Consider the following 10,796-nt stretch of genomic DNA (forward strand, 5'->3'; position numbering starts at 1 on the left):
CACTGCCTCTGGCTGGGCAGGCACCCCAGGAAAGCCCAAGACCCTCTGGCCCAGGGTGCTGGTCAGGAGGAGCCGAGCCCTACATATGCCAAAGCCCCGCATAGTGTTGGCACAGGGAAGCCTCTTTGCCTCTCATCTAAGCTATGGAGTGGCGGGGGAAGCAATTTTCCAGCCTGTTCATGCCCTGAACCTGCAGGTTCCACAGTAGCTGCCAGGGCAGGGGCTTAGCACCCTCTTTGCCCACCCTTCCCCCTGGGTCCTGCCCTCAGGGAGCGCGGGGCTGCTCCATCCCCTAGGCACCCTCCTCTGCTGAGCCACCTCTCTGGCTGAGTTCACTGAAGCCCCTGCAGTCCGGTTCCCTGGGCCCTGGTGCACTATGCATCCTTAAGACTTAACACTTCCTGCCCATGCTGTACCCAGGGGACAGGAGGCAGCTGGGTTATGTCAGTGGCCAACAGCTGCCTGGATGTGTTAGCTGGCTTTTGACATTGTGCGGGCAGGAAGGGACAAGCTGCTTCCAGCCACATGGAAGCAGTAGAGGTGGGGGAAGAAGAGATGAGCTCTGCAAAGACACAGGCCAGGTCATCCCTTCCCCCCTCTTTCTGTCCTGCAGCTGGAAGTAGCTCCCGTCCCTTCCCTCCCGGACAGTGCCAAAAGGTTGCTGCTAGCCACATTCTGGTGTGAACCCTGGCAGAAATCTGGGGGCGGGGGGGATGTGACCCTGCATGCCCCCCTCATGTGTTGTCTCGGGAAGACGCAGTGCCAGGTACCAGGAGAGGTGGGTCTATCCCGGGGGCCCACCAAGCATGGAGGGTAAAGGAGGGCAGGGAGGGTCAGGTCAGTCAGTCAGTCACCCCCACTGTGTGAGAGAAGTGTACAGGAGTGTGTGTGTCACCCCTCCTCCTGTGTGTGGGGGGGAGGGAGGGTGTCACCCCTCCCTATGTGAACTCTAAAGCCTTAAAGGTAGGAAGGTAAATAAAAACAATTCAACTACACAGTATTTCTTTTTAACAGGGGCTCAGTGAACTTGATGCTAATTTAAACGTTTGTACAATTGCCATTGAATTTGTTTGAATATAAGTAATGTTACCAGTTGTCCCATATTCAGCATAGGGAAATATGGTCATCCTAAAATTAACCTTTAAAGGAGAACTGACAAGGTGCATATATTGGAGTACCAAACAGGTTCATAACCTTTTGTGCATATAAACCTCTTTTTTTCTACCTTCATTACTTGATGTTCCTATTATGTATCAAAGCAAGGCCCCAGTAATCAAATCTGATATATATAGGGAGACTCTTGCACCTGCACAGAGAGCCCTATTCAGATTTGCAATGATTCAATGTATTACAGTGTATTTCTGTATTACTAGTGCTAAGATCCTACATTATTCATTAAAATAGGACATGACAAATCCAGAAACAAATTACACATTTCTGTTCATTTTGTATTCGGAAGATTTTGTCTATATTATTAGTCAGAATGAGGATAATTTAATTTCAATTGTTTGATATTAATGTTGTTCTGTTCTCTGAAATCAACAGGGTCAGGCTGTGAAAGTCTCCTGGGGTCACCAGCCTATATTCTTGAGTTGGATGGAAATCAGACATTGTGGTCACCATGGTGAAAATATTGCTGAAATTAACAGACACCTAGCAGAGAAACTTGGCATTACAGAAGGAGAGCAGGTTTGGAATGCACTTTAAAAAAAAAAATCTGAAGGAATAATGCTTTACAATTTAGGCTCCAATCATGCAACGTGTTCCATGCAGACAGGCAGATCCCCACTGTCTTCCCTGGGGCTGTATGTGGTAAGAGGTGTCCACTCAGATGAAATAAATTGCAGGAATGGGGTCTTAAGCCCCAGTCCTGCAAAAATTTACCCACTGAAATCAGTAGATCTACTTATAGGGTATACAGTTTAGTATGTGGGTAGGTCTTTGCAGGATTGTAGTCTGAGTGTGTAGTGAAATGTTAATTTAAAGGGAAAGTATTTTTAAAAGAAATAAAACAAGTTTGGAATTTTCTCATGGTAATTGTTTGTTTTTTCTTCAATTCTTATCATTTTGTTTATATTTATGCTCTTATTCCTAACTCATATGACATTCTTTCTGCACTGAGACTTCGACTCATTTCTCCTTGCACACATGTTGCAGATTTGCTGTAAAAGGATCTGCCTTTTCTCACTGTTTAGACCAGATCCCATAGTTCTTCTTGTGATTCCTGTTACAAAAAGAAGTTGGGCAGGTGCCCAGGAGACAGTACACGACCAGAGTTTTGTCCATCATGTGACTGTTAATCTTTTCAACGACACAATGTTTTGGTTATGGCAGGTGGAAAATTAAATTAACATGGGCAGAAAAGTATTACTTCACACACAGCTATTCTAAGTATATTTCAGATATGATCATAGAATATCAGGGTTGGAAGGGACCTCAGGAGGTCATCTAGTTCAACCCCCTGCTCAAGCAGGACCAATCCCCAATTTTTGCCCCAGATCCCTAAATGGCCCCCTCAAGGATTGAACTCACAACTCTGGGTTTAGCAGGCCAATGCTCAAACCACTGAGCTATCCCTCACCCAAAACTTTATTTATAGAAAGAAGGCACAGCAGGAAACATTTTTGACCAGGCAGTGTGGCACCTCCACTTGTTTGCTTTTTGAAAATCATTACTGGAAAGCTAATGGTTATCTGGCCACTGGACTATAAAATATCTTGTTGGGTCAACAGCAGAAGTAACTGGAACATTTTTATGACATTGTATAGCTGGTAAAGTGGTTATTTTAATCTCAACTGGAATTGTTTTATCCTGACTCTAGATACAATAGTTAAGAAAAGTAGCCCATAGAATATTGTGAAAATCTGCAATTTTCCTACTGTTCACAAGATAATGATATTGGCTCTTCTGATGAGTTATGACTAGATTAGGGTACTGTTGCCCCCCTAGCTGTAGTCGTGGCCAGATTTTTACACATTTATGTTTATTTAAGATACATAAATGCTAAATAAATAAATCCTCCCAGTTATCCTTTTAAAATCTGGAAATTACTAGCTCACAGAAGAAAATCCTTATGAGCAACCTTCAGATCCTAGCAAAAAATTCACCAAAAAAGATGCCATTAAATAAAGTCTTCTGTCCTATCAAAGGAACAAATTAAAATAGATGGCCCCACTATCCCTTTGCCTTCAGGAAGCATGTGTTTATCTGCAGTAATAGTATTCCATGAAAAATATTCCCTTTTATTTACTGTTGTATGGAAGGGAAAGGATATTTCTTATTTGTATTGCATACATTGAAACTTTAGGATCCTTCAGGGTTTAAAGCCAATTGCTTCTTTTGGAAAAACTGATTTGACTCTGCAGTTGACGCTGCAGTTGCACAGAGGACAGAGGATTAGAAATTGCCTCATTTTAAGAGAACGTTATTTAAAGAAAAAAATGTTAAGATGCCAGTATCTTGAAAAGTGCTACTCTTTGACAAATGGAACTTTTGGTAAAAATCACCCTTTATTTTCTTCTGTACTGACTGGCTTCTCTGAAGCAATCTGCTTCTCCCTGAGCTACATCAGGTCCCAGCATTCTTCCTGATGATCAGCTCGTACCAATGAGATGACCAATTCCTGAAAGTTGTGCTGTGGAAGTGATACTTCTGTGAGCCCACTCATAAAACTGTAATTTTTCCTTACAAGTGGATAACTGCTTCTGCCTTATATAACTGTATACAGTTATTTATACTTTTGAGCTTTCCAAATTCCACTATATTTTTAGGCTAATTCAAAATTTCAGAAACACGTATTTAGAAACTCTGCTCTGTTTTTGTTTGGTTTTAGTTAGGTTTTTAAAAATACTTCTGTAACCTCTGTGGTGATTGCTGTGTTCTTGGTATGCTTTGAAACTTGATTGATATTTAATCAACTAATACTTTTATTGATGTTGCTACTTCTTTTCACTTTGTACCTGCTGTGTTGATTATAGGGGAATGCGGGGGTCTATAGTCTAAACATGGCACAAAAGAAATCACGTACTATATTTTACTCCTGGGGAAATTCTGCAACACTGTGCAGGCATGTAATTCAGGTCCCTCCGCAGATTTCTTAGCTTTCCAGCAGAAAATGATGGGGAAGCAAAGGGAAGCCGCAAAAGTGGTCACGTATCCTCGTGTTTTCCAGCATGGGTAGTGGGTATCATAGGCACAGGAAGGTGTTGCCTTCCCAAACAGCCTGAGATCCCCCGCCCATGCTCCACCCCCAGACCTCAGCCTGCCTGCTGTTCGCTGGGGCAGGCAGGCTGGGGGGTCACAGTGCGCCCCCGGAGCCGTGTGGCGCCACCAATCCTCCCGGTGCGGCTGAGGCACGCCGACCAGGGGTTGGGCCCAGTGGCACAGCCTGGGGAGGTTGGGGCCATGCTGCCTGGTGCTCTGGGGCCCAGGGGGCTGAGGGCGCTAGCCTAGGGTAAGGGCCAGCAACCACAGGGGGCGGGGGAGGACTGGGGACGCTGGGCAGGGGTGCTGCCACTTCTGGGAGTGCGGAGCTTCCTGGCTGAAGGAGGGTTCAGTTCCAGCTGCTGACTCTGCAGCTGGATGCTGCCTTCTGGGTCCTAGTGCCGGTCATGCTCCCCATTCTCTGTGCTGGGAGCCTTCCTATTTTCTGTACTAGTGTGAGTGTCTGTGGTGGGGCAGGGCAAGAGGGATGGGGTGGGGGAAATGAGGGTTTTGTGCTGGGTTGGGAGGAAGAAGCAATGGGGAAAGAAGGGGGGTAGGATAAGGGAGGGGGATGTGGGAGTGAGAGGAGGAGGATAGATGCACAGGGTAGTGGGGAGAGGAAAGGGGATAGGGACGGGGGGGAAGCAGGAGCCCGGAATGCGGTGTCCCCTCAGCAGCAGGGGCTCCCCCATTAAGCAGGACCATTGATTCCCCCAACTTGATGAGCCCTCCCCTGCACCTGGACCACCCCGAAGAGCCCTCCCACACTCAGACCCTCCTGTCAAGCCCCAGACCCACTCACCCATATCCCATCTGCCAAGCCCCAACCACCTTCATCCGGCTCCCCTGCAGAATTTCATTGCCCTTGCACCCAGAACCCCGCAACAAGCCCCTATGCATCCATCTCCCCCACTGAGCTGCCCATACCCAGATTGCCTCGCACAGAAACCTCTCACCCCTCACCTGGATCCCTCCACACTTGGATCTTGGTTGGCTGAGCCTGCCTGCCCACACCTGGTGTGCCTGGCACAGAGGGGCAGGGATTTCGGGTGTTTCTGGGGTAGGCCTGGCCCTTGCATTGTGTCAGGGTCTGGGTGCAGCCTTACCACCGAGTCCCTGTCCTGTGGGGAGGGAGGGCTGCAGGGTGATGTCCCACTTTGTACAGCAGTGGCCTGTGCTCCCCAGTGGAGCTTCCACAGTTATTTATTGACAAAAAATGTGCAGAATTTTTTTTTTGGCGCTGAATTTTTAATTTTTTGGTGCAGAATTCCCTTAGGAGTAACATATTGAAGCTTCATGCTGTGTTAAGTGGTATAGCTAGTGTAATTTAAAAGGCAAGTAATTTTAATCATCCAAAGTGTACAGTGAAACAGACTTAATTCTTTCAAATTACTTAAAGATTTAACATTTTTCTTTTTGTAACTATCAGAGGCTAAACATTTTTTTTAAAAGTGTTATTGTCTGCCAGATATTCCTTGAGCCATGCTCCCAAGCCTTATCCTGTCAGCAAGTAGAAGTGGAACCCCTCTCTGCAGATGATTGGGAAATACTGGTAATAAAAACATTTAAATTGCTCTCATACTTTTGTTACTCACGATAAGCATTCCCCTGCCCCCAACCTGTTCCATTTCTCCTCAAGGCACTGTTTTCTGTACATTACATGTATATAATTCAAATTTGATTTTATATAGGGATATACAGTTTGTATCTTAAAACAAATGCAAAATGTAATGTGAAGTATTTGATTTCTAATTATGCAAAATTATCTTTAGGAGCTGCATGCTTCCTCTCTTGAAAGACATCTTCTTGACCAGATTAGAATAGTATTTCCAAAAGCCATCTTCCCAGTGTGGGTTGAGCAGAATACTCATATTTACATTCGAATTGGTAAGTGGTGATGGAAGCATTTCATACAATGCTACAGAGAGCCTTTAACAAGGGTGGATAAATGTACTGATGATTTTTGTTTAATTGCAGGTACACTAAAGCCACCTGCTTCTTATGGGAGACTAGAACCTCGCACACAGCTTTTTGTATGTCCAAAAACACGCCAGCTTGAAGAAAACACCACCAATCTGCCTTCCTCAAAAAGTGACTCTTTACATGAAAGATTTATTAAAAGTAACATGGATCAAGGAGAAATAATAAAGGAACCTTTAGCCAAAGAACCTCATTTAAATCCAGGTGTCCTTGAACAGTGTAAGCCAGATGCAAAAGAGACATTTGGCTCAAATGTCCTGCCAAACGTATGGAATTTTATCGGGAGCATTTTCTCTCGCTCTCCTGAGCAGAAACAGATTTCCTGTGGTATGAGTGAAATGAGTGCATTCAAAGATGAGCTATTAAACTTGATTCATATGGACTCTATTTTCAGAGTATGTCAGTCCCAGCCTCCTAGTGTACAGAGCACATCAGCCACAAAGGCATTTCAGAAAAATACTGTTCATGTTTTTCCATGGAATCTGGAGTTTGTTGATCTAGATCCCAATATTAAAGTGTCTTATGGGAAGATCAGTAAGCTTCGCTCCCCAAGACAGCGCCATCGAGAAGCAAAGCAGAATCTACCATTTGAGAAGCAAAAGCAAATGTCCAGCACAGAAGACAGAAACCAGTATGGCTCTAATATCAGTCAAGAATCCAGTGAAATGTCTGTCGTGCGGATAGTATGGAATGGATTTGAAGACCTAGAGAGTGTCATAAAATATGACAGCAGTGTGGAAGCCATGCATGTTGGAAGAGTTTGGGTTAGTCTGAATACAGTTGCTTTTGGGTTTTTAATAAGATAACTTTGGGGTTGCTTGATTAGTGTAAAATTGTATAGAGTAGATTTTGTAAACATAAATATTTTAAGTAAGGTAGACTAAAATAAAATAGATAATATCAAGTGTAGCTGTTCTTTGCTAATTTGTCCTGTTCTGGACTACTCAAACCCAGCAGTAGCCCTCTGAAATGTATAACGTAGGCTGGGTCTCCACAGCTCTGTGGCAGTTCTACAGCAAAAATGAGGAAGTTCTCCAGCATCTTTTTAAAGATTTTCTGGAATTTGTGACTTATTTATATTGAGTGCCTTAACAGTCTGCTTGTAGCTATAGTATTCCAGAGAATCTGAAACTATCTGTGTGTACATACATATTACATATAACAAGGAATGTGATTACATCACATACTCATGCCTCTCTGGTGTGCTCTGGCTGCCAGCCTTCAACAAACTAAGAAGTGATAGTATTACATATCATAGCATTGTGCAGTTGATGTATAATTTTAGTAATTTTTTAAAACTTTTAATTAAAGAAACTCCTTTTCTTTTAAAAAAAAAGTTTGTTTAAAATAAATTATTTAATATTAATAAAAATAAATTCACAGTTAAACCACTGAAAACCTTAATAGGAATCTCCAGCTGGATCTCAGAATACATACACACTGCTAAATAAATAAATAAATAAAAATGCAGCTAAGAATTTCAGAGCCCTGGTCAACAAGTTTTAACAACTATTTCCACAAAGAATAAAAGAGGCAATTAAGAGGAGATTGTGTGAAGAGGATTTGAGTACAACTGGAAATAGAATGGTTTCCCCTTAAATTCTGTTGCAAATTACAACTAGTCAAGTCAGGCTGATGATCAAATGTAATGGAAATGCTTTTATTGATGGATACACTTCAATGGATATTGATATTGTGGGATATTGTAACCAATTTCTGCTGTGTGACCATCTTTTCTCTTTACTTTTTGTTTTAAATGTATATATTTCAGATTCCAGATGGCCTGAGAAAGAGAATACATATAGAAATGCATGCAACGGTCAGAATTAAGTCAGTGGATTCAGTCCCTAAAATTCCAGCATCTCTTAGATTACAACCCAAAAGGAATTTAGTGAGTTGGCGTTCTTAGTATCATTGTCATTTTGCATACGTTTAAGCAGTGATAGTGTTGCTCTGGTTAAGGTTTACCAGTCTTGTTTTGTTTTTTATTTGTCAGGTGATAATTTGGGAGCTTCAAATCACATTAGACTAATATTTAAAATACACATTATTCCAATGCAATTTCCCCTCCAATAAATACAATGTTATGATTTAAAGTAATATCTAAATCAGTGAAACACTTGTACCACCTATGTAAATGAAACTTTGTACAGTAATATTACTTCATACCTTTGAATCACCTTTCATCAAAGGATTATAAATGTCAAGTAATTAAACCTCACAGCACCCTTTTGTGTTTGGGAGGTATTACAGTACTCATTCTACAGTGTATTGAATACAGATTTTCTATTTTATGAAAATAAAGTGATTTGCCCAAGGTCATACAGTGTTTGAGGAATAGAGCCTATAAGTTCGGACTCTTAGTCTCCTTTAACTACTAGACCAGTAGTATGTCGCAGTGGTCACTTCATCAAGTCTCCATACGTTTTCAAATCACATGTGAAAACATCTCTCTTCTCCTTTGCTTTTCCTTCATAATTTTTCTTTCCTTCTGTTTAACACATTGGTATTTTCCATGTTCATAATGTAATTAAATATTACTCATTATGTGCAGGACCCTGAGCCACCTGGTGTAGGCTGTGTGTGTGTGTGTGTGTGTGTTATAAATAAAAACATTTACTCTGTAAAGTGTGTTCTGACACAGTTTTCATAAAATATCGCTATATAGTATAAGGGGCAAATCCTGCAAACGTATATGTCTGTGAGGCATAAGAAGTTAAAAGCTACTCACATATGTTGGTAAGGGTTTACAGGACCAAGTCCCAAAATTATATTGTGAATATTGTTGTACCTAATTACATAATACTGCATTAGAAAGCATTACATAGCAAGAATAGTATGGTTCCCACTTCAGTTTAGGACACAAGCAACATTTTCTCCTTGACAAGGTCCCACATAGATAAGACTGCCATTACAAAATAAAAGTGATTTACAGAAGAAATATTGGACCAGATCCTCAGCTGGTGTGAATCTGTATAGTCCAGCTTTAAACCTACAAAGGCAAAGAAACTCAGTGCTGAGGCTGGAACTTCATTCCTAAGTCTCCTTTCAGAAGAAGCTCTTATGCTCCTCTAGCAGGTAATACCTGGGGAGAGTTTCTGAATAAGATAGTTAAGGCATATTAATACATTTTAATTTAGTGATTTAAGTTTTACTCTGAATTATCTTTGCTTTTTTCCTTTGCTGGAAATTTAGTAGTGAAGTAAATATTTGAACCCCTCTATCCTCCCTCAACTGAACCACACCCATTGTTCTCATTGCAAATCTATGCCAACAAAAAACTATTTAATGTCAACTCTCACTGTCCACCCATTGCTGCTCTTCAACAAAGCAAATGTGTCTTCACTGGGTTAGTTCATTATGTGCAATATGTTGGGTTTTTTTGCTGTGACACTTGTGTGGTCATTTTGCACTTTAGTTGCTCCACAAAACATGTAGTACTAATTTATAATAGGCACAGAGTTTTCATATGCATCTGGTGTTCTTTATCCACAAATGGACTGAATTTTGCTTTGCTTTTTTACTATATTTTAAAATATACCATGGTTGAAATCTATCAGTTTAATAAATACTGCTTTTTTCTGTAAATAGTTGATTGCAGGGTGCATGGTTGAACTAAGTAGAAATTAAACCTGAGGTTTTTGTACCTAGGTGTAAAATAAATATCTTGAAGGCAGTAAACTAAAGAAATATAAAGTAATTTTATGTGATCTTATATAAATTTAATATGGAGTTCTTCCTTTCTTTCTTTTCTACTTCAGCTCAAGTGATTTTAGTTCCCAAAGGAAGCAAAGAGAAAAGTAGAAAATTGGGTGAATAATATGGTAGGGATCCTCTTTTTCCTTTCTGAACAGTGCTTCCTCCCTTCCCAAAGAGATCTCTGTTGATCTCCTAGAGGAAGGATGCTCCAGTAGTTAAGGGGCTAGCATGGCATTGAAGAGGCCCAGTTTCGATTCCTTGCTCTGCCACAGACTTCCTGTGTGACCTTGGGCAAGATATTTAATCTCTCTGTACCTCAGTTCCCCATCTGTGAAATGAGGTAATAGAACTTCCCTCCCTCCCAGGTATGTTGTGAGGATAAATATGTTAGCGATTGTGAGGTGTTCCAACATTATGGTAACGGGAGTCATATGTGTACCCAACAAAAATAGGTTGTTGGAAACTGGGGATGTGACAGGACTTAGGGTTATGAATGAACAATGCCATTAGAACTTTTTCCACCTGTGAGCTACCATTAGGAGCAAATACCATCTATACTGAAGAGCTATCATTTGGAAGGGAACAGCCTTAATAAAGTCACCCTTCCTCCCTCCCCCCCCTTTTTCCTGTTTAGCATAAAGACATAAGTGAAGATGACATAAAATCTGCTTTTAGTTTATGGTTGGAGGATACCACTACTGTTGATCTTCCCTGGATAATGACAGACACACATCATATACAACTAGTTGTTAAAGAAGGTAAGAAAAACTATGTCTGTATTCTCTCTGTATTATGAAGTCTCCGTAGCCAAGATTTCTTTTTAAAAATGGTGTTTGTATACTGAGGGCCATAACAGATGCTTCCTTCCATTTAAGTTGTAGATGTAAGTCAATCTTTAACAGTGATCTTAGTTT

At 41.3% G+C, this 10,796-nt stretch overlaps 1 protein-coding gene across 1 annotated transcript in view; it reads left to right on the plus strand.

The window, feature by feature from the left end:
- PEX1 (peroxisomal biogenesis factor 1) overlaps positions 1 to 10,796 on the plus strand; it is a 53,853-nt gene that overhangs the window by 3,206 nt on the left and 39,851 nt on the right. Inside the window, exons 2-7 of the mRNA XM_084618504.1 lie at positions 1,546 to 1,689; positions 5,672 to 5,755; positions 5,976 to 6,090; positions 6,181 to 6,947; positions 7,955 to 8,074; positions 10,517 to 10,640. Coding sequence (XP_084474630.1) covers positions 1,546 to 1,689; positions 5,672 to 5,755; positions 5,976 to 6,090; positions 6,181 to 6,947; positions 7,955 to 8,074; positions 10,517 to 10,640 — 1,354 coding nt within the window. The remainder of the gene's footprint in view (positions 1 to 1,545; positions 1,690 to 5,671; positions 5,756 to 5,975; positions 6,091 to 6,180; positions 6,948 to 7,954; positions 8,075 to 10,516; positions 10,641 to 10,796) is intronic.

This window comes from Lepidochelys olivacea (assembly GCF_965140295.1).
Source record: "Lepidochelys olivacea isolate rLepOli2 genome assembly, chromosome: 2".
Lineage (NCBI taxonomy): Eukaryota > Metazoa > Chordata > Testudines > Cheloniidae > Lepidochelys > Lepidochelys olivacea.